The 20,000-nt window shown below is 42.6% G+C and overlaps 1 protein-coding gene across 2 annotated transcripts in view; it reads right to left on the bottom strand.

Moving 5' to 3' along the window:
• htr4 (5-hydroxytryptamine receptor 4) overlaps positions 1-20,000 on the bottom strand; it is a 143,194-nt gene that overhangs the window by 34,900 nt on the left and 88,294 nt on the right. For both annotated transcript variants that reach the window (XM_034135412.1, XM_034135413.1), the window contains exon 6: positions 10,330-10,889. In XM_034135412.1, coding sequence (XP_033991303.1) covers positions 10,330-10,889 — 560 coding nt within the window. The remainder of the gene's footprint in view (positions 1-10,329; positions 10,890-20,000) is intronic.

Below are 20,000 nucleotides of genomic sequence, written 5' to 3'. Positions count from 1 at the left end.
ACTGATGTGAACGCCCACAGGAGCAGAAAATAGACCAGAATGCAATGCAGCAACAAGAGACGTTGGTAAGCAGCACGATTGTGTGGCAGGAAACTGTAGATGATGCAAGTTGATTAGAAGTTGTGTTACGCATAATTGCAAATGTTCCTCACGGTGATATCTATTATGCTAATTTTCAGGTGTATATCAGTATGTACTGTCTCTACTTTAAAGAGTCCTCTCCTGCTGATGTTCAGGTGTATATCAGTATGTACTGTCTCTACTTTAAAGAGTCCTCTCCTGCTGATGTTCAGGTGTATCTCAGTATGTAGTGTCTCTACTTTAAAGAGTCCTCTCCTGCTTATGTTCAGGTGTATCTCAGTATGTAGTGTCTCTACTTTAAAGAGTCCTCTCCTGCTGATGTTCAGGTGTATATCAGTATTTAGTGTCTCTACTTTAAAGAGTCCTCTCCTGCTGATGTTCAGGTGTATATCAGTATTTAGTGTCTCTACTTTAAAGAGTCCTTTCCTGCTGATGTTCAGGTGTATATCAGTATGTAGTGTCTCTACTTTAAAGAGTCCTCTCCTGCTGATGTTCAGGTGTATATCAGTATGTAGTGTCTCTACTTTAAAGAGTCCTCTCCTGCTGATGTTCAGGTGTATATCAGTATGTAGTGTCTCTACTTTAAAGAGTTCTCTCCTGCTAATGTTCAGGTGTATATCAGTATGTAGTGTCTCTACTTTAAAGAGTCCTCTCCTGCTGATGTTCAGGTGTATATCAGTATGTAGTGTCTCTACTTTAAAGAGTCCTCTCCTGCTAATGTTCAGGTGTATCTCAGTATGTAGTGTCTCTACTTTAAAGAGTCCTCTCCTGCTGATGTTCAGGTGTATATTAGTATGTAGTGTCTCTACTTTAAAGAGTCCTCTCCTGCTGATGTTCAGGTGTATATTAGTATGTAGTGTCTCTACTTTAAAGAGTCCTCTCCTGCTGATGTTCAGGTGTATATCAGTATGTAGTGTCTGTACTTTAAAGAGTCCTCTCCTTCTGATGTTCAGGTGTATATCAGTATGTAGTGTCTCTACTTTAAAGAGTCCTCTCCTGCTGTATATCTTGTACACAAACCTAGATAACACACAAGCAGAATAGTACCTCTTTAAAAGGTTCTTTAAGGGTCGCCATATAAAAATACAGAGTAACACAGAGTGGATTATGAGCTCCAGGATGAATAACGGTCAGAAAGTTCAGACTGATTAAGACCTACGGGGGAAAACGTCCGTCACTTTAAGTCCAACAGGATCAACTGAGTCCACATCAGAGCCAGGATCAATTCATCTTAAATACCAGAGACACATTAATGCTGCTGTCTGAGTCTGCATCGACGCTTCAATCCTACGTATGACGTGTTCATCTCAAATTGCAGCCGTTTGTCTTAATTATTATCTGGAGTTCAGTCTCCTTAAACCAGAACTATGACGCTCCTTGTTTCTCTTTTTTGGGCAGAAACGGGTTGAAAACTATACCTTTCTTCCAGTAAGGATTAAACGGATTCCTCACCGTTACCAGTACTCAAACCATAACTCTCCTTTCTGTGTTTTCCTGTCCTCATGTTTCTCCTTCTCATAACTCTTGGCTTTGGCGTCTTTATCGCGCTCTTATCTCGTCCAAAAAGCTGCCGGACAGATTCTCTCATAATGGAGCTCCTTATCTCCATCCATGCAATCACAATCCATCAATGAAGACCTGAACACACTCTTTGTACGTGAGACTTGGTTTGGGGCAATTGCATCTTCTCTGATTCATGAATTCTGTTTCTGTTTCTAAACCCAGATTAATACGAGGGGTCAGAAGATGAGACACATTTCTGCTGCATCTGTTTATATTTCTCAGCCTCTTTCCAATATTTGCTGTTTTTATTGCGAAATAAAGAATGGCATTTCCTCTGCAGGCCTCATGAAACAAGCACAATCTGAAATGGGTGTTTTATAGCTTAGATCCTATAAATATGTGCAATTGAATGAGCACCAAGCCCTGTAAAACAACACTGTTCTCCTCTGGTTCTTCCACATGGTGCAGAAACAGTTGATCCTGGTTTAACCTCACAGGTAAATACAAAAATATGAAGTATGAACTTTAAGAGCAACTCAAGACATTTGTTTTAATGAGATTTTAATTGAATTGCATTTATTCTTATTTTAATCCTTATTTTTTTCCAATTTCTATTTTATTTTAATTTAATTATATTAAAGGTAGGGTAGGTATGTAAGTTTGAGAAACCGTCTCGAGATCGCTAGAATTTGAAAATACACAACCGGAGAAAATCTGCCACTTCCTTACAGAGCCCCTCCTCCAACACACACGAACGCGCACATGACCAATGAGGGCACGAGATAAGTTTGTGCACAGATGGAAGGCTGACAGGCAGGTAGGCCATCCAGTTATTTTAGCCGGGCCGGCTCAGATGATTGGTCGTGCTTTTTACAGTATCACAGCTTCCACAGATGACATTTTTTTATGGATTTTTTGTCAAAGCACTTCAGATATTCATTGCTATCGGGATGTTAAGAGCATTCCATGGAATATAACAAAAAGTGTATCTCGAGCCGGTTTCTCAAACTTACCTACCCTACCTTTAAGTCCTGTGTTGCTATCAAGTGTTCTTCTCCTGGGAAGGGGGGGTTGGTATTGCTTTTGAAAAAATGCTGTACAAATAAAGTTTGATTTGATTAATCGGAGCTGCACTAAGTCTCATCGTTCTGTTTAATTGACATGTGATCTCTACAGCACAGCAGCCATTAAGAGAGAAACCAATACAACACTCTGTCAGCTGATCACCACAATCTGATTACTGAACTAATCCCTGTTTCAGAGTCCATCAGCCAGAGGAGGAAACTGGAAGAAGTGATTTAAATGAACTCAAACCAGCAGAGACAAAGGTTTCTTCACACTGCACAAGTGGTAGGGTGCAAACGTGCTACAACGATCAGAAAGGATGCAGATATAAAAACCCAAATGTTCCACATGAAGAAACATCTTCAGCAACTTGACAACACATGCAGCGTTTAGAGGAAACATGCGCAGCGTTTACTAAAAGCTGCAGAAACCAAACGCTGCAAGAAGCTCAAAACACAACGGAGACCAGGGGACACTAAAGAGTGACGCACACAGCTGGGAGACCAGGGGACACTAAAGAGTGACGCACACAGCTGGGAGACCAGGGGACACTAAAGAGTGACGCACACAGCTGGGAGACCAGGGGACACTAAAGAGTGACGCACACAGCTGGGAGACCAGGGGACACTAAAAAGAGACGCACACAGCTAGGAGACCAGGGGACACTAAAGAGTGACGCACACAGCTAGGAGACCAGGGGACACTAAAGAGTGACGCACACAGCTAGGAGACCAGGGGACACTAAAGAGAGACGCACACAGCTGGGAGACCAGGGGACACTAAAGAGTGACGCACACAGCTGGGAGACCAGGGGACACTAAAGAGTGAGGCACACAGCTGGGAGACCAGGGGACACTAAAGAGTGACGCACACAGCTGGGAGACCAGGGGACACTAAAGAGTGACGCACACAGCTGGGAGACCAGGGGACACTAAAAAGAGACGCACACAGCTAGGAGACCAGGGGACACTAAAGAGTGACGCACACAGCTAGGAGACCAGGGGACACTAAAGAGTGAGGCACACAGCTGGGAGACAAGGGGACACTAAAGAGTGACGCACACAGCTGGGAGACCAGGGGACACTAAAGAGTGAGGCACACAGCTGGGAGACCAGGGGACACTAAAGAGTGACACACACAGCTAGGAGACCAGGGGACACTAAAGAGTGAGGCACACAGCTGGGAGACCAGGGGACACTAAAGAGTGACGCACACAGCTGGGAGACCAGGGGACACTAAAAAGTGAGGCACACAGCTGGGAGACCAGGGGACACTAAAGAGTGACGCACACAGCTGGGAGACCAGGGGACACTAAAGAGTGACGCACACAGCTGTGAGACCAGGGGACACTAAAGAGTGACGCACACAGCTGAGAGACCAGGGGACACTAAAGAGTGACGCACATAGCTGGGAGACCAGGGGACACTAAAGAGTGACGCACACAGCTGGGAGACCAGGGGACACTAAAGAGTGACGCACACAGCTGGGAGACCAGGGGACACTAAAAAGAGACGCACACAGCTAGGAGACCAGGGGACACTAAAGAGTGACGCACACAGCTAGGAGACCAGGGGACACTAAAGAGTGACGCACACAGCTAGGAGACCAGGGGACACTAAAGAGAGACGCACACAGCTGGGAGACCAGGGGACACTAAAGAGTGACGCACACAGCTGGGAGACCAGGGGACACTAAAGAGTGAGGCACACAGCTGGGAGACCAGGGGACACTAAAGAGTGACGCACACAGCTGGGAGACCAGGGGACACTAAAGAGTGACGCACACAGCTGGGAGACCAGGGGACACTAAAAAGAGACGCACACAGCTAGGAGACCAGGGGACACTAAAGAGTGACGCACACAGCTAGGAGACCAGGGGACACTAAAGAGTGAGGCACACAGCTGGGAGACAAGGGGACACTAAAGAGTGACGCACACAGCTGGGAGACCAGGGGACACTAAAGAGTGAGGCACACAGCTGGGAGACCAGGGGACACTAAAGAGTGACACACACAGCTAGGAGACCAGGGGACACTAAAGAGTGAGGCACACAGCTGGGAGACCAGGGGACACTAAAGAGTGACGCACACAGCTGGGAGACCAGGGGACACTAAAAAGTGAGGCACACAGCTGGGAGACCAGGGGACACTAAAGAGTGACGCACACAGCTGGGAGACCAGGGGACACTAAAGAGTGACGCACACAGCTGTGAGACCAGGGGACACTAAAGAGTGACGCACACAGCTGAGAGACCAGGGGACACTAAAGAGTGACGCACATAGCTGGGAGACCAGGGGACACTAAAGAGTGACACACACAGCTGGGAGACCAGGGGACACTAAAGAGTGACACACACAGCTGGGAGACCAGGGGACACTAAAGAGTGACGCACACAGCTGGGAGACCAGGGGACACTAAAGAGTGACGCACACAGCTGGGAGAGACAGTTGTTCAGCTTTATAATCCTGAACGTCACCAAGCGCTCCGTGTGTTTGACCCTCACCCATTAAACGTCTTGAATGTCAGTATATTTACTCTAATGGGACCAAACCAATAACCTTTCCCCCCAGTGTACCAACAAACATGGAGATCTGGAGGATGTGAAGACCTTCTGTCGGGCTTTGAACCGCCCACATGTCCAGTTTCCATGTTTCCAAACAGACTAATGGAGGTCTGACCGTGTGTGGGAGATATAATGAGTCAATGTGCAGGACAACATGCAGTGTATGACACATGTGTGTTATATAAAACACAGTCAGAGTCAGATGTTCTAGTCGATATTCTGCAGAAGTAATAACAGAAATGCCAGTACGAACGTTATTGACTCTCGCTGTGTAAAGCAAGAACATTGTTAAAAACGAATAACATGCACTGCTGCTCATGATGGGGGATATTACTGTCTTGAAGTTATCCTGCAAAGAGCTTCATTAAAACTGCACGTTAAATTCTGTTTCGTTGCACATACCAATATTTATGATACCAATAAAATCTGATGGTTTGTTAAACACAGCACTTTAAATAGTAATAGATAATAAATAGGACACCAAGAGAGTGTGTTTGTGACGGACAATGTTACTGCGAAGCTAAAAGGTAGTTTGGATTTCAATATAATGTCCGTCCAACTCCTAAAAATAAACATTTCTACTGAAACTAATAGCGTTTAAATATGAAAAACAACACTTTACTATAGGTTGAATCCTGCTGCCACATTGATTGAATGCCATTGCCACCAAATATAACATCCCATCTGTTATTGATAGTTTGCAGTGAATTTATGGATTATGAACAGAGAAATCCTTTAACAAATTGACCAATCACTGGTGGTCCTGTGAGTTACTGTAACCCTAGTTCAGCTGTGCCACTTCTGAGTAAAATAATGAGCGTATAGAAGACTTCCATATGGAGCTAATGGCTTTCAATCGTCAGTACCAACTCTCTGGAGGATGTCCAGAAATGTCCGACAGGCATTGGAAATGTTACGAGTAATGTCGGCAGGATGAACAGTAATTGATGGTCGGAGCCTCATTGATTTCCTACGATGAACTCAAGCTCCATAATGTCTCGGGACGTCAACACCATTTTGAACGAGAATTGAAATTGTTTCCACACAGAGTCAAATCACTCAGACTAATTCACTCTGCAGCGTCGGTGCACGAGAAGGAGGATGTTCATGTACTACTTATATTATTAGAACATTTCTCATCTGCAGGTTCAGGAGTGTTCCTTAAAGGGGACCTATCATGCAAAATGCACTTGTGTACGTCTTTTCTACATGAATATGTGTCCCCGGTGTTCCAGGGAACTCACCAAGTGTCAGAAAACACAACCCTCTCTATTTTCCTCCATACCCAAATCTCTAAAAAAGGGGCTGCAACGGATCTGATAAAAACTGATCCAGATTTGAACACTGTCCTGACGTCAGGACGGTGGCGCTACGGCTATTGGGCCAACTCCACCAATCAGGAGGAGACAGCCACGGCCATTGCCGTTCGAAAGCGCTGGAGACGCTGTAGTACATATGCCAGGCCAGTAGGTGGAGCTGTTCTCACTGAATCAGCCCTTGCAAAAACAGAGCTAAAAAATGTCAAATAGAGCTAAATGAGGCATGGCTAAAATGCATGATCTGTTTGGTATTTTGAAAAAGAAAAAGTATAAATATGCCTTATATAGGTATGGTCCTACACTATATTATTATAATATAGCATGATAGGTCCACTTTAAATCATTTTTCTAATATGAGACATTTCAGAAGACGAGATGAGGGAAAGAAAAACTGTAACTGTCTTCACTTTCTGTTGTTCATTTGTTCCACATTGTATTTTTGGTTCCTACCTTTTTTATGTGCAACAATAATAGAGGCAGAACTAATCTGCGGTGTTTTGTGTTACACCTGTTGGAAAGTAAGGGAAGTGATCAGCCCCTCTAGTGACTAGCAGCCTACGAGGTACGTTTTTGTGCTGGTTGTTTGTGTAATTGTGTGTGGTTGAGCTGCAGGTTATGTATGTGTATGTATGTATGCTATGCGCTAGCTTGTGTTACATGCTATTGTTAGCTTGTGCTACATGCTGTGTGGGATGTGTGCCGTTTATTGTTTAATTTAGCGGCATTAACAGTGATGACATATGCATATATTACATATTTATTTATTGTTTACCTTTTATATTTTTCTGTCTTATAACCCAGTTCTCACGGGTTGGAATAGGTCCCACAAAATAAACCCCGTATTTTAAAACAAGACCTCAGCCTCGTGTCATTTACTGGAGGGAGCTATACAACTGTTTCAAAATGAAAAATAATTTAATTGACATTTAGGTTTAAGCATCACTTTTTGTTAAGGAGGCGTGTGGTGCAGTGGGTTGTGCGTTGGTGTTGGGATCAGGGGAGCACAGGTTCAAACCCCACTGCAGTCAGCATGTCGTTGTCTCCCCGAGACACTTCACCCCAAAGTGCTCCTGTGGGGATTACCCACAGTATTGAGTATGGAAGTCGCTTTGGATAAAAGCGTCTAACAAGTAACATGTAATGTTAATTTCCCATTTACAAAAAAAGTCCAAAACCGAGAGTGTATTGATGTTCTTTCTAAGAATATTTCCGCCCAAATGTTCGCCAGAGCCTGGACTCTAACCCAGCCTGGACCGTACCAAGTGGTGCCATGCAGGGGTGTAGTAGTGCTATTTGATATATTAGGGTGTGTGTTGAAGTCATTGTCCCTTCTACTTCCTTGCAAACTGAAGGGACGTTCAGTCGTCTTGACCTTTATGAAGTGCACACAAAGAGAAAGTGCTGCTGCAGCGTGTTTCTGAAACACAGTGAAAACGCTGCAGACATAATGACTTCTGGTCTCAACCCACTGAGACCCACAATAAGACATTTCAGTTCTTGAATATTTTTGTGTTTTGCCTTATAAATGATAACTTTTTTACAGTATAATCAAGTTTTACGCATCCTCAGCACAACCTCAGGTAATGTCCTATGTCACTCATTAAAGACTTCTATACACTATAAAAGGGGATATTTGCCCATAACCCTGTAACACTTTGAGTTGTGTGGTTTTGGCAGTAAATTTGACATGACAAGTTCAAATAAAACATTTTGTGCCATTGTAATTATGTTCAAAAGCCCATAAACAGAAAGCCTGTGTGCTATAGCTACACAAACACGCTCACACATGTTAGCCATGTCACAAGGAAAACAAGGATTCAAGCTGCTTTGGACCAATTCATACAAACGGTCAGGACAGTATAAAAAAACTACGGGTTCTTTACCTCCAAAACTGCTGATTTTTGTCTGGAAGATCTACATAATAAAGTCATCACTGCAGCATGTTTCTGATTGGACGAAGACTTGCCTACTATATGATTCACACAATCTTATGCAGTCAGAAAGGCAAACCCTATAGACTTAACTAGATATAACATGCATGATTATTCAACCTTGCAAACATACACACACTTATTCTATGCCACATTCATCATTTTTGAAATACCTATTATCCAGATGCAAAGAATAATAATAAGATAAGCGCTGAGCCGCTACGAGGTGCACGTTGAACCTTATCTCTGTGAACACGATTTCTACGTCTAGAAACAGAAACAGGTCAACGAGTCAAGGCTGGAGAGTGAAGGAAGTGGAAGTGTATTTATTCAGAGGTAAATAAAGTTATCTCCAGCAGAGTAAACACATGTTGTTTATCACTAAAGGCTGCTGTTACCTGCCACCTGACCCTCCTGCACATTAGTCAGTTCATTCGCAGTATATGGTGCATGCAGGGCAGACCGAGGACAAATGGCTCCCTCTGCGCTCTGTGAGATAACCAGTGACACGTGCATTTACAGAAATAAATAAAAAGCCTTGGTTTGAGTAGATAAAAGATCTAAGATCGTTGGGAGGCTGTGGCTCAGTGGACTTCGAATCAGGGGGTATCAAGTTTGAGTCCCACTGCAGTCAGCATGTCGTTGTGTCCCTGAGACACTGTTTACTAAGAAGCCTGATGGGGGGTAAAGAGAAGCTCAGATTACAAAATAGAGAGGTTCTTCTTCTCTTAATGTTGTAATATTTAAGGACTTAATTCTCAATTTGAGACAGTTTAAAATGACAAGACTGGCGCTTATAGCACTTTGTCGTTTGTGTATTGTACAAAGTCTTATTGTTAACCAAAAGTGTAACGTAGAAGCGACTTTTGACCCAGAAACAACAACAACAACAACAACTCAAAGACAATGCATTGAGTATGAAGTACTATGCATCATCATGCATGGTATATGGATGCTTCCTATTTATCATTTTGAGTACGGTTTTATTTCCGATAAACCCGAGCCCGAGCACAGAGAAGGTCGGAGCGGAGGACCTATTGAAACTGGATGATTATATATATATATTATATCTCTCAGGTTTGAACGCACTTTTGGGATGCTCGCAATGTGAAAGACACTCACGTAGAAGTATGCCATTTGGAAGGCATCTGGAGCATGCTGAGATGTAGAAAAAAGCCAATTAGATATATATCGTAAACCCAAAAGGTAGGTTAGATTTCATGTTTTTTTTTTAAAGATTTCTCGCCTTTTTCAGGTGTCATTCTTTAACGAAATCCTCCACCAGATTTGTTCTGACAACTTCAAATGTTGTCAGGACCATCTAAAGGCCTTAAGGATGAAAAGTTATCGAATTCTTGAGTTTAATGCAACAAAACGTTAAAATATCTTCAGATATAACAGACCCTATTTCAACCAAAAATACATTCAAAGAGACAAGCGAACAGGAAGTGGTGAAACACTGACTCATTTCCAGGTTTCAGGACTCATTCCTGTCCAATTTTCTAATTCTTGAGTTTAATGCAACAAAATGTTAAAAGATCTCTTCAGCTTCGTTTAACCACAGACCCCATTTCAGGCTAACCAAAAACGTATTCAGAAAACCTGTAGAATTGATTTGTGGTGACATGCTGACCCATTTCCAGGTTTTAGGACTCATTCCTGCACCATTCTATGACAGTCAAATTCACAACAATGATTACGGGGAACTTACTTGAGTTACACATTTTGTCAGGGCCATCTAAAGGCCTTGAGGATGACATATTTTCAAATTCTTGAGTTTAATGTTTTCAGGTTTTAGGACTCATTCCTTCACCACGTGATGTACTGAATGTTAAACAAATCCACAGCAATGATCAGGGGGAACTTACTTGACTACATGTGTGGAGCCGTTGATCTGCGTGGCCGTGCAGGGCGCTCCGGACCCCAGGATGGACGGCCGGCGGTACCTCTTCCTCCCGCAGCACAGGATGATGAGGAAGGCACGGCGGAAGGACTTGTTGAGGAAGGCGTAGAGGATGGGGTTGAGCATGGAGTTAATGTACCCCAGCCACAGGCAGGCGATCCACAGCTGTTCCGGCACCGCGTAGTCTATAAAGGGGTCCACCACGTTAGTGACGAAGAACGGCGCCCAACAGAGGCAGAAACAACCCATAATGATGCACAGAGTCTTGGCTGCTTTGGTCTCTGTTCGCATGCGGTGGTTTCGTTGATGGTCTATACCACCTCCTCCACCTCCTCCCGCTCGTTGCAAGATGCTGATCTGCAGGGCGTGGGCTCGAGCCGTGATGTAGATCCTCTGGTAGGCCAGCACCATGAGGACCAGCGGGATGTAGAAGGCCACCACGGAGCAGGTGAGGGCGTACGGTTTGTTCACCATGAAGATACAGGAGGTGGAGTTACTGCCCTCACTGTGGCGCCGCTGCTCGATCTGGAGAGGGGAGCGAGTTAGAAGATTCAGAGATGGTGCTGTTGTTTAGGGTTGGTTAGTTCATTTTAGGTAGGGGTGAGCAATTAACCCTTAAATGGGAAAGCACATATATATATTTTGGAGAATTCATTGATTGTTATTTTCTATTGTGTTGGGAAACTACTGAATGTACTCTTCCAATATCAAAGTAACATGATAACAAAGGTATCCCAACTGTAGCTGTGTTCATGACAGGATGTATGATTACCTAGAAGAGCATCAGGACTGTTTGAGGCATATGATAGCTATGTGATTAACATGATGATTCAGCCTCTATGGAGATAGACATATGACAAGCATGATCATTTCTGACATGGAGCTAATCTGAAGTAAACATTGAATACTGCTTTCTATTCCTCCATCTTGTGACTGTGTAACTCCCTCTCTTGGATATCAGCATGTGAAGGACACTGTTCAGGAACTAGTTGATGCTCTGTATGTGATGACTACTTCCATTCTGGAGAGGATCACAGATACATGGATCCTGAGGTTGAAGCTCAAGCCGGGGACCAGTGAGATTTTTCTAACATAATGTATCTAGGTTAACATTCTTTAAGACTTTTATTTTCCAACTTACACTTTGCATTTCCAGAGATACATTGCACATTTCACATAATATTAAACCTATGTTACACTATATTTGACCCATGTTACATAATGGACAAAGACTCTAAATGTATCTCCCAGGATACAAAAATATTTTAAGGGTTAATCCACATTTTGTCAACTCTGCCCGTTTTTTTCCACTTTTGCACACATTAGCCATTTAACTAGAGAGTCGCCTTCAAAATAAAAACATCTCTAATCAAAACAGGAAATTAGGCTTAAGATGATATATGCAATAAATACAACAAACAGGGCCTGAACCTTTCTAGACTATAAAAAAAGACAGAAATACAGTTACGACAGTTTTAATTGGAAAACGCTAATTTCTCCAATTTAAGTTTCTAAATAATATTTTAAAATGTGGATTTGTTGGAGCGATGGAACTCATCTTTGATCATGAAACCCATTGAGGTGGCTATCGCTGCTACCAAAAGTCCTTTAAAGGCCTCCTATCATGCTATTTTTAGGCATATATTATAGGTTTCAGATATATACAAAGATATAAAAACATGTCTATGATGTGATTTGCTCAAAATACCAAAGAGATCATGCATTTTAGAAATCCCTCATACCCCTCTGTTTCAGGCCTGTTAGAGAACTGCTGATCTGGGTCCTTAGCTTGACAACAAAAAAAGAGGAGGGGGAGCTTGTGCCTGCTCAGAATTCACACGACAAACACGTCGGGCATTGTTTCTTAAAGCAACTTTCTGATAGTGCCGTGGGTCCACATTTCTGATATTACGTTATATCGGACGCAAATCTGGATCAGCTCCGTTGCAGCCCCGTTTTTAGAGATGTGGGTACGGAGGAAAAGAGAGAGGGTTTTGTTCTCTGACACTTTGTGAGTCTCCTGACACACCGGGGACACACCACGGACACACCGGGGACACACCACGGACACACCGCGGACACACCGGGGACACACCACGGACACACCGGGGACACACCGCGGACACACCGGGGACACACCGGGGACACACCACGGACACACCGCGGACACACCGGGGACACACCGGGGACACACCGCGGACACACCGGGGACACACCACGGACACACCGCGGACACACCGGGGACACACCACGGACACACCGGGGACACACCGCGGACACACCGGGGACACACCGGGGACACACCACGGACACACCGCGGACACACCGGGGACACACCGGGGACACACCGCGGACACACCGGGGACACACCGCGGACACACCGGGGACACACCGGGGACACACCACGGACACACCGCGGACACACCGGGGACACACCGGGGACACACCGGGGACACACCGGGGACACACCGCGGACACACCGCGGACACACCGGGGACACACCGCGGACACACCGGGGACACACCGGGGACACACCGGGGACACACCGCGGACACACCGGGGACACATAGTGATGTAGAAAAGACATCAAAAAGTGCATTTTGCATAATAGGAGACCTTTAACATATTGAAAAACATTTTCTCAATGGATGAATAACGTAAGACTAAAAAACATGTTGCCCTGTAGTAAGGAAGTCATGCAAACAATGACTCATCTCAATCACATTCACAGACATTCAATAACTCAAAGGTTGACATTTGTGTTGAAATAAGTTCTATAAAAAGCCTGCAGACTTCACAACAAGCCATTAAACCCCCCCCCCCCCCCCCTCTCTCAGATGAGTGTTCATAGGATTTCGGCCCTGAGGGAGGCATATATTATAGGTCTCAGATATATACAAAGATATAAAAACATGTCTATGATGTGATTTGCTCAAAATACCAAAGAGATCATGCATTTTAGAAATCCCTCATACCCCTCTGTTTCAGGCCTGTTAGAGAACTGCTGATCTGGGTCCTTAGCTTGACAACAAAAAAAGAGGAGGGGGAGTTTGTGCCTGCTCAGAATTCACACGACAAACACGTCGGACATTGTTTCTTAAAGCAACTTTCTGATAGTGCCGTGGGTCCACATTTCTGATATTACGTCATATCGGACGCAAATCTGGATCAGCTCCATTGCATCACTATGTGTCCCCGGTGTGTCCCCGGTGTCCCCGGTGTGTCCCCGGTGTGTCCGCGGTGTGTCCCCGGTGTGTCCGCGGTGTGTCCCCGGTGTGTCCCCGGTGTGTCCCCGGTGTGTCCGCGGTGTGTCCCCGGTGTGTCCGCGGTGTGTCCCCGGTGTGTCCGCGGTGTGTCCGCGGTGTGTCCCCGGTGTGTCCCCGGTGTGTCCCCGGTGTGTCCCCGGTGTGTTCCCGGTGTGTCCGCGGTGTGTCCCCGGTGTGTCCCCGGTGTGTCCGCGGTGTGTCCCCGGTGTGTCCGCGGTGTGTCCCCGGTGTGTCCGCGGTGTGTCCCCGGTGTGTCCGCGGTGTGTCCCCGGTGTGTCAGGAGACTCACAAAGTGTCAGAGAACAAAACTCTCTCTCTTTTCCTCCGTACCCACATCTCTAAAAACGGGGCTGCAGAAAAGACATCAAAAAGTGCATTTTGCATAATAGGAGACCTTTAACATATTCAAAAACATGTTCTCAATGGATGAATAACGTAAGACTAAAAAACATGTTGCCCTGTAGTAAGGAAGTCATGCAAACAATGACTCATCTCAATCACATTCACAGACATTCAATAACTCAAAGGTTGACATTTGTGTTGAAAGAAGTCCTATAAAAAGCCTGCAGACTTCACAACAAGCCATTAAACCCCACCCCCCCCCCCCCCTCCCCCTCTCTCTCAGATGAGTGTTCATAGGATTTTGGCCCTGAGGGAGGCGCTGCATGTCATCATTCATCTCACTAAAGTCACATTATATATTGTCCTCCGCTATCATCTCATCTCTGTGGGGAAACTACGGCTCAGGGCCACGAGAGGAAGATCAATCCATATCTCTGCAGAGTTTCCATTAATGGGCGGACGATTTGAGATAACTGGTGGGCTTTGAGGTTACCTGCACTGCTGCATGAATGCACACAATGAAACAAGTAAAGGGTCCCTATTGTGCTTTTTAGGGGGGTTTTAAGATAAGATGTACTTTATTGATCCCAATGTGGGATTTCTTTGCATTGCAGCAGCATTAAATAAACAAAAAACAAGGCATTGCACATAAGCAGAAATTCTAATTTTGAACAATTCTAAAATGTAAACATCTCAAAATAGAAATAAAACAGCATTAACCCTCTGAGACCCACATAGGACATTTCCGTTTTTGTATATTTATGTATTTGCCTTATACATTGTCATTTCTTTACAGTATAATCAAGTTTTACACATCCCAGAAATCAGCACAACCTCAGCGAATGATATGTGTCACTCATTAGAGACTTGTATACACTATAATTGGGGATATTTGCTCATACATTTTTTTTTTAAACGGAGCTTGAATTTTTTACTTATTTCATTCAAAATAACTGCTAACCATAACATTGAAAGAAACGTTCAACACAGACATGTGCACACATTTATTATCATTGTATCAGAACTGATTAGAAGATTCTAACTTCTTCTGTTCATTAGTTATGCCCATTCTTTTGGGCAGTGTCCATGGGAGTTCTTTTGCCAGGAATTGTCATTTTTTGTCAAGACTACACATGATATATATCACGGTATTTCCTGTCCACAATCACACATGGCATGCTGAGCAGATTCGTCTGAATTTTCATCGACATCGTCACCTTGAACAATCAGCTCCAAAGCCTCAGCTGTTGTAAACTTCCTTGCCATACCTCAGTCTACTTTTAAGACACGAAAAGAACGTATTCCAACTTTTATTTTGTTTTCGCGCGTGGAATTATACCAGCTCTCGTTTCAGTACACAAAACAACGGAACTGACTCTGAGTCAGACTCCGATTGGCTGTGACAGCATCCACTCAGAGTGTCCGATTCAGAAACGTGACTCTTACACTCTTTACGTCACAAACAAAGATGGTGGATGAGAATTGATCTATAAAAAAAAACAGAAAACGATAAGCAATGCGCCAGAATCAAGGTGAGACTATCCGCATCTTTTAAAACTTTACGCACATTCGTTTCACCGAAATAAGTAAACACCTCTCAATGAAAAACTGAATAGAGTTGTTTATTGCCGTTTCTGTAGTTTAAGAGGAAACACGCGGCAAGTCTCAAACAGCTGATGAGTTATGACGCTTTGAACACAACGTGATATTTGGGATCGTATACGGCCCCGTGGGTCTCAGAGGGTTAAAAAAGTAGAAAATATACAAATTGACTGTGGAGATAAAAACGTCTTTAAACTGTCTGACAAATAAACACTATATTGAAGGGCCGACTTTACAGTATACACAGGATATTATATGCATTAAGTGTGTAAGCAAATTAAATATATATGTAAAATGTACATAGTGAGTTTAAGTCCAGTTCTCCCTCTCCTGTAGTGTGTTCTATATGTTTTAGTGCATGTCAATGGTCTGCAGAGGCTACAATCCCTGTGTTACCTCCATATTTGATGGATGTTTTCCATCAAATATGGATCTTTCTCCACGTGTCAAAGGGCACACTGGAAGCAGCTCGAGTCAATCATTCTGCAGAAATGAAATTGCCTTGATTAAAGAAGAACGAATCATCCAAAGAAGATCATATGGATGTTGTTCCAAGGCTCTTTGAAGTGGAATATATGCCGTCTTTATTAAAGTGGACTGATGATAATTAACTGAACATGCTGCGATACTTAGAATAAGAATAAGGAATGAAGTCTTTCAAACACATACAGATACATGAAGATGGTATTTTAAAAATCAACCTCCAACCTGCCTATGAACCATTTATTTCTCTAATCCATGTTTAGAGATTTGCATTTTACAAAAACAGTAGGACACATTTTAAAATATACACAACGACCTGTTTGTGTATCTGTTGTGCGTGCAAAGTTTTTTGGGTTGTTTTGTTCAGTTTTGGAGCCGCAGTTTGTGCCAGTGCTGAACGGCTACTCAGAATATTAAACAGCTTTAATTAGACCCGAAGAGACGCTGCTGCCATCCCTAACTATAGACTGCCGTACTGGCAAGGGTGCGTGTGTGTGTGTGTGTGTGTGTGTGTGTGTGTGTGTGTGTGTGTGTGTGTGTGTGTGTGTGTGTGTGTGTGTGTGTGTGTGTGTGTGTCTCACTGCAATGCTGCCAAAAATGAGCCAGTCAGTCCTCCAGCTGACTGTCAGTGAGGTAATTGTGATTGGCAAGTTTCACCACATCACACTACAGAGAAACTGAAATCTTAGTTGTAGAAGTGGGTACACGTTTATTAATAATGCACCTTTTAAAAGCATCTGTTCCGAAATAAAAGCATTCAGGACGAGATATATATATATAAAAAGGGAGCATGTGAAAAACAGCTGTATATCAAAATGGAAGAGAAGCCAATCAACAAAACTGTAATTGTTGACTGAGTTGGATTATCATTTATTAGGAGATTTGGAGGCAAATATTGCAAATTTCCACTTTCATTTGAATAGCAATTCAGTGAGGGGCATCCATGTGAAGAGCTCGCTTGTGTTAGCAAACTATCTTACAAGCTACCTAGCGAAAGTTAAGTATCTAGCTAGCTACGGCCAAATTGCTGGCTCTCGTTATTTAAATGTTTATTACTATTTAACCCCCTATGGTTAAACGTGCAGTGCTGACCTGTGTCTACGTTCAGACTGTGAGAGACATTATAAAAACATGTTGACGTGTTTTTCTTTAAGCTAACTGTCTGCTCTCATACAGTATTAGCTCCTCACAGCTCCAAACATCAACGTTAAGTCCCAAAGGTACGTTATTTTTGATAAAATCATCAAATATTGGGAATCTAAAAGGTTAGTTTCTCACCTTAAAAAGTGTTTTTACTTAATAACTGTTCATTTAAAAGCTTAAAAGTAGGTTATTTGGCAGGTTAAGGTGGATAAACCTGGTGACGCTGTGCAATGTGTTAGCAATTAGGCTCTAACTGGAAGCACCATCACAAAATAAGAGCAAGTGAAGCATGAGGTGAGTACAGTAAGATGGAATTTAAGCTTCCATACCAAAACAATCTGGAAAAAGGGTCAATAAATCATTATCCTGCGACCTCTTGACAGAAGTAATGGCTGTGGAGATGAGTTATGAGCAGTTCAACTAAAGATTGATTTTCCTACTTGGATTGTTTCATTTCAAAGATGAAAGGCCTGAGGGTAATAAGATATCAAAGAGTTAACAAGAAAAAAAGCTATATTTAGAACAATGTTTTTATTATTATGGGGTTTTTCTGGAAACATTTTGTATGAGGGCGCTAACGTAATGTCTGGTCAGAATTAAGGCCCCGCCCACTTTCTGGCGAAATTCAGTTTGCATCCAATCAGAAAGTGTGAAGAGCATTGCATGAGGTTTCAATAAATCCACGTAACAGAAGAATGCTGTAATGTAATGTATGAATATGAATGACTATCTGTGGACAAGGTGCAGATTTAGAAGCATTTATCAGGGGTTTTTCTAGAAGCACTAGCGTGACTTCCGGTCAAAATTAAGCTCCGCTCACTTTCCGGTGAAAATGCTGCATTAGAGCGAAGCGGGAAATAATAGTTTCTTCATGTCTTAAAGCTGCTGAGTCATATATTGCACCTCAAACAACAAATACATCTGGAGTTATGGTTTCTTCACTTCCTCTACAGAAAAAAGGACATCAAAGAAACTCAGAAATCTCAGTTTCAGTACAAAATATCGAAATATAAAAAAAATATATAAATAAAAAAATATATATAAATCTAATATGTTTAATCTAAATCTAAAAAAAAATGTTTGATAAAAATTCAATATAATTTTAAAAGAAAATCTAAATCCCCAAAAAATCTAAATCTGAGAAAAAAACAAATCTAAAATTAATAATCTAAATCCCCAAAATTAGTTTTTTACACCGTTTTTGAGGAACAGAAATATTGTGTTCTGGCATCACTTTAACATTTTACGGGGAAATCTGCATTTTGGTTTGAGGCCGCAGACAAAACCATGCTTAGCATTGAAAGGCAGATTTGTATTAAATGTATTTAAATATATTTATTTATTTTTTATAAATATATATCATAGATTTTGATGTCAAATGTGAATACAAATATAAAAGGCTGTTTTTTAGGTTTCAAACATTTACTTTGATATTTCTGTTTTCAGTCATAGAATGGAGTATTGCAGATTACTTTAATATTTAAAAAAATAAGAAATGTATTTTATTTAAGGTTGTATTAAACGTGTGAAGGTTGTTTTGTAGGGTGGCGTGTGGCGCAGTGGGTTAATGCGTTGGTGTTGGGATCAAGGGAGCACAGGTTCAAACCCCACTGCAGTCAGCATGTCGTTGTGTCCCTGAGACACTTCACCCCAAAGTGCTCCTGTGGGGATTGTCCACAGTATTGAGTATGGAAGTCGCTTTGGATAAAAGCGTCTAACAAGTGACATGTCATGTAATGTAATGTTTCATTTAATGCTCGCAGGCAAAGAGTTGGACACAGCTTGTTGAATTAAAACATTTCGATAATTAGATTGCTGTCGGTAGGCGCAGACAAAACCCTGGGATTTAACATTTCTTTCTGCAAATTTGGTGAGAAAATGTCATTTCAAAGGTCGAGAATAAACTCGAGTTTGACCAACTTTTAAATGTGATCCTGACATCACTTCCGGAAAATCTCTCCTCTAATACCTTCATCTTTCTTTTGCATTTCGCACCAGAATCTGTATTTCCATCCCTCCTTATGAACTTGCATCCTATAAACAAACCTTCCTGCACAAAAAACACATTCATTCGTTAAAAACTTCACATTTCCAGACTGAAATACAGAAACCACTTAACTTTGAGTCCTCTGTGTCAGTGGCCTTTGTTTCTCTCTCTGATGTGTTGATGTTGTTGTCATGGCAACACATGACGCATTTCCTCTGTCTTGTAAACAATAACATTTCTGCAAGTCTATCATTTATTTGTTTCGGTGAATGTGGACACTTAGTGTTTATGTAAAGCATGTATTGTTACGATTCTGTTCTCCTCTCAACTCCATTTTCAAGTCAACCAGCATTTAAACCAATGTTCAGACTGATGCAATGCATTATGGGACTATTTACGAGTTAGGGTGTGATTCGTTTTAGGGTTTTTGGTTAATGTGAGGTGTTTTTAACTTGTGAATGTTTCTGTATAATACCAATTCTAGACTTGTTAATATTTATTACACAGCTTAGTTGAAAACTCGATTCTGATTGGTCGATTTGGACATTTCAGAGGTCTGTTATTTTACGTTAACAGACCCTTGCTAAGGAAACACTCTGATCACGGGACTATGTGCAGTCATATCAATACGCAGAAAGAAGTCCGGTTGATTTAATGTCAGCTGATCACTGACCTGATGCACACACACACTCACACACACACACACACACACACACACACACACACACACACACACACACACACACACACACACACACACACACACACACCACACACACACACTACACACACACACACACACACACACACACA

Source organism: Trematomus bernacchii, unplaced genomic scaffold (genome assembly GCF_902827165.1).
Source record: "Trematomus bernacchii unplaced genomic scaffold, fTreBer1.1, whole genome shotgun sequence".
NCBI lineage: Eukaryota > Metazoa > Chordata > Actinopteri > Perciformes > Nototheniidae > Trematomus > Trematomus bernacchii.
The sequence above is the reverse complement of the archived record's forward strand: the minus strand, read 5'-3'. Positions and strand labels throughout refer to the sequence as shown.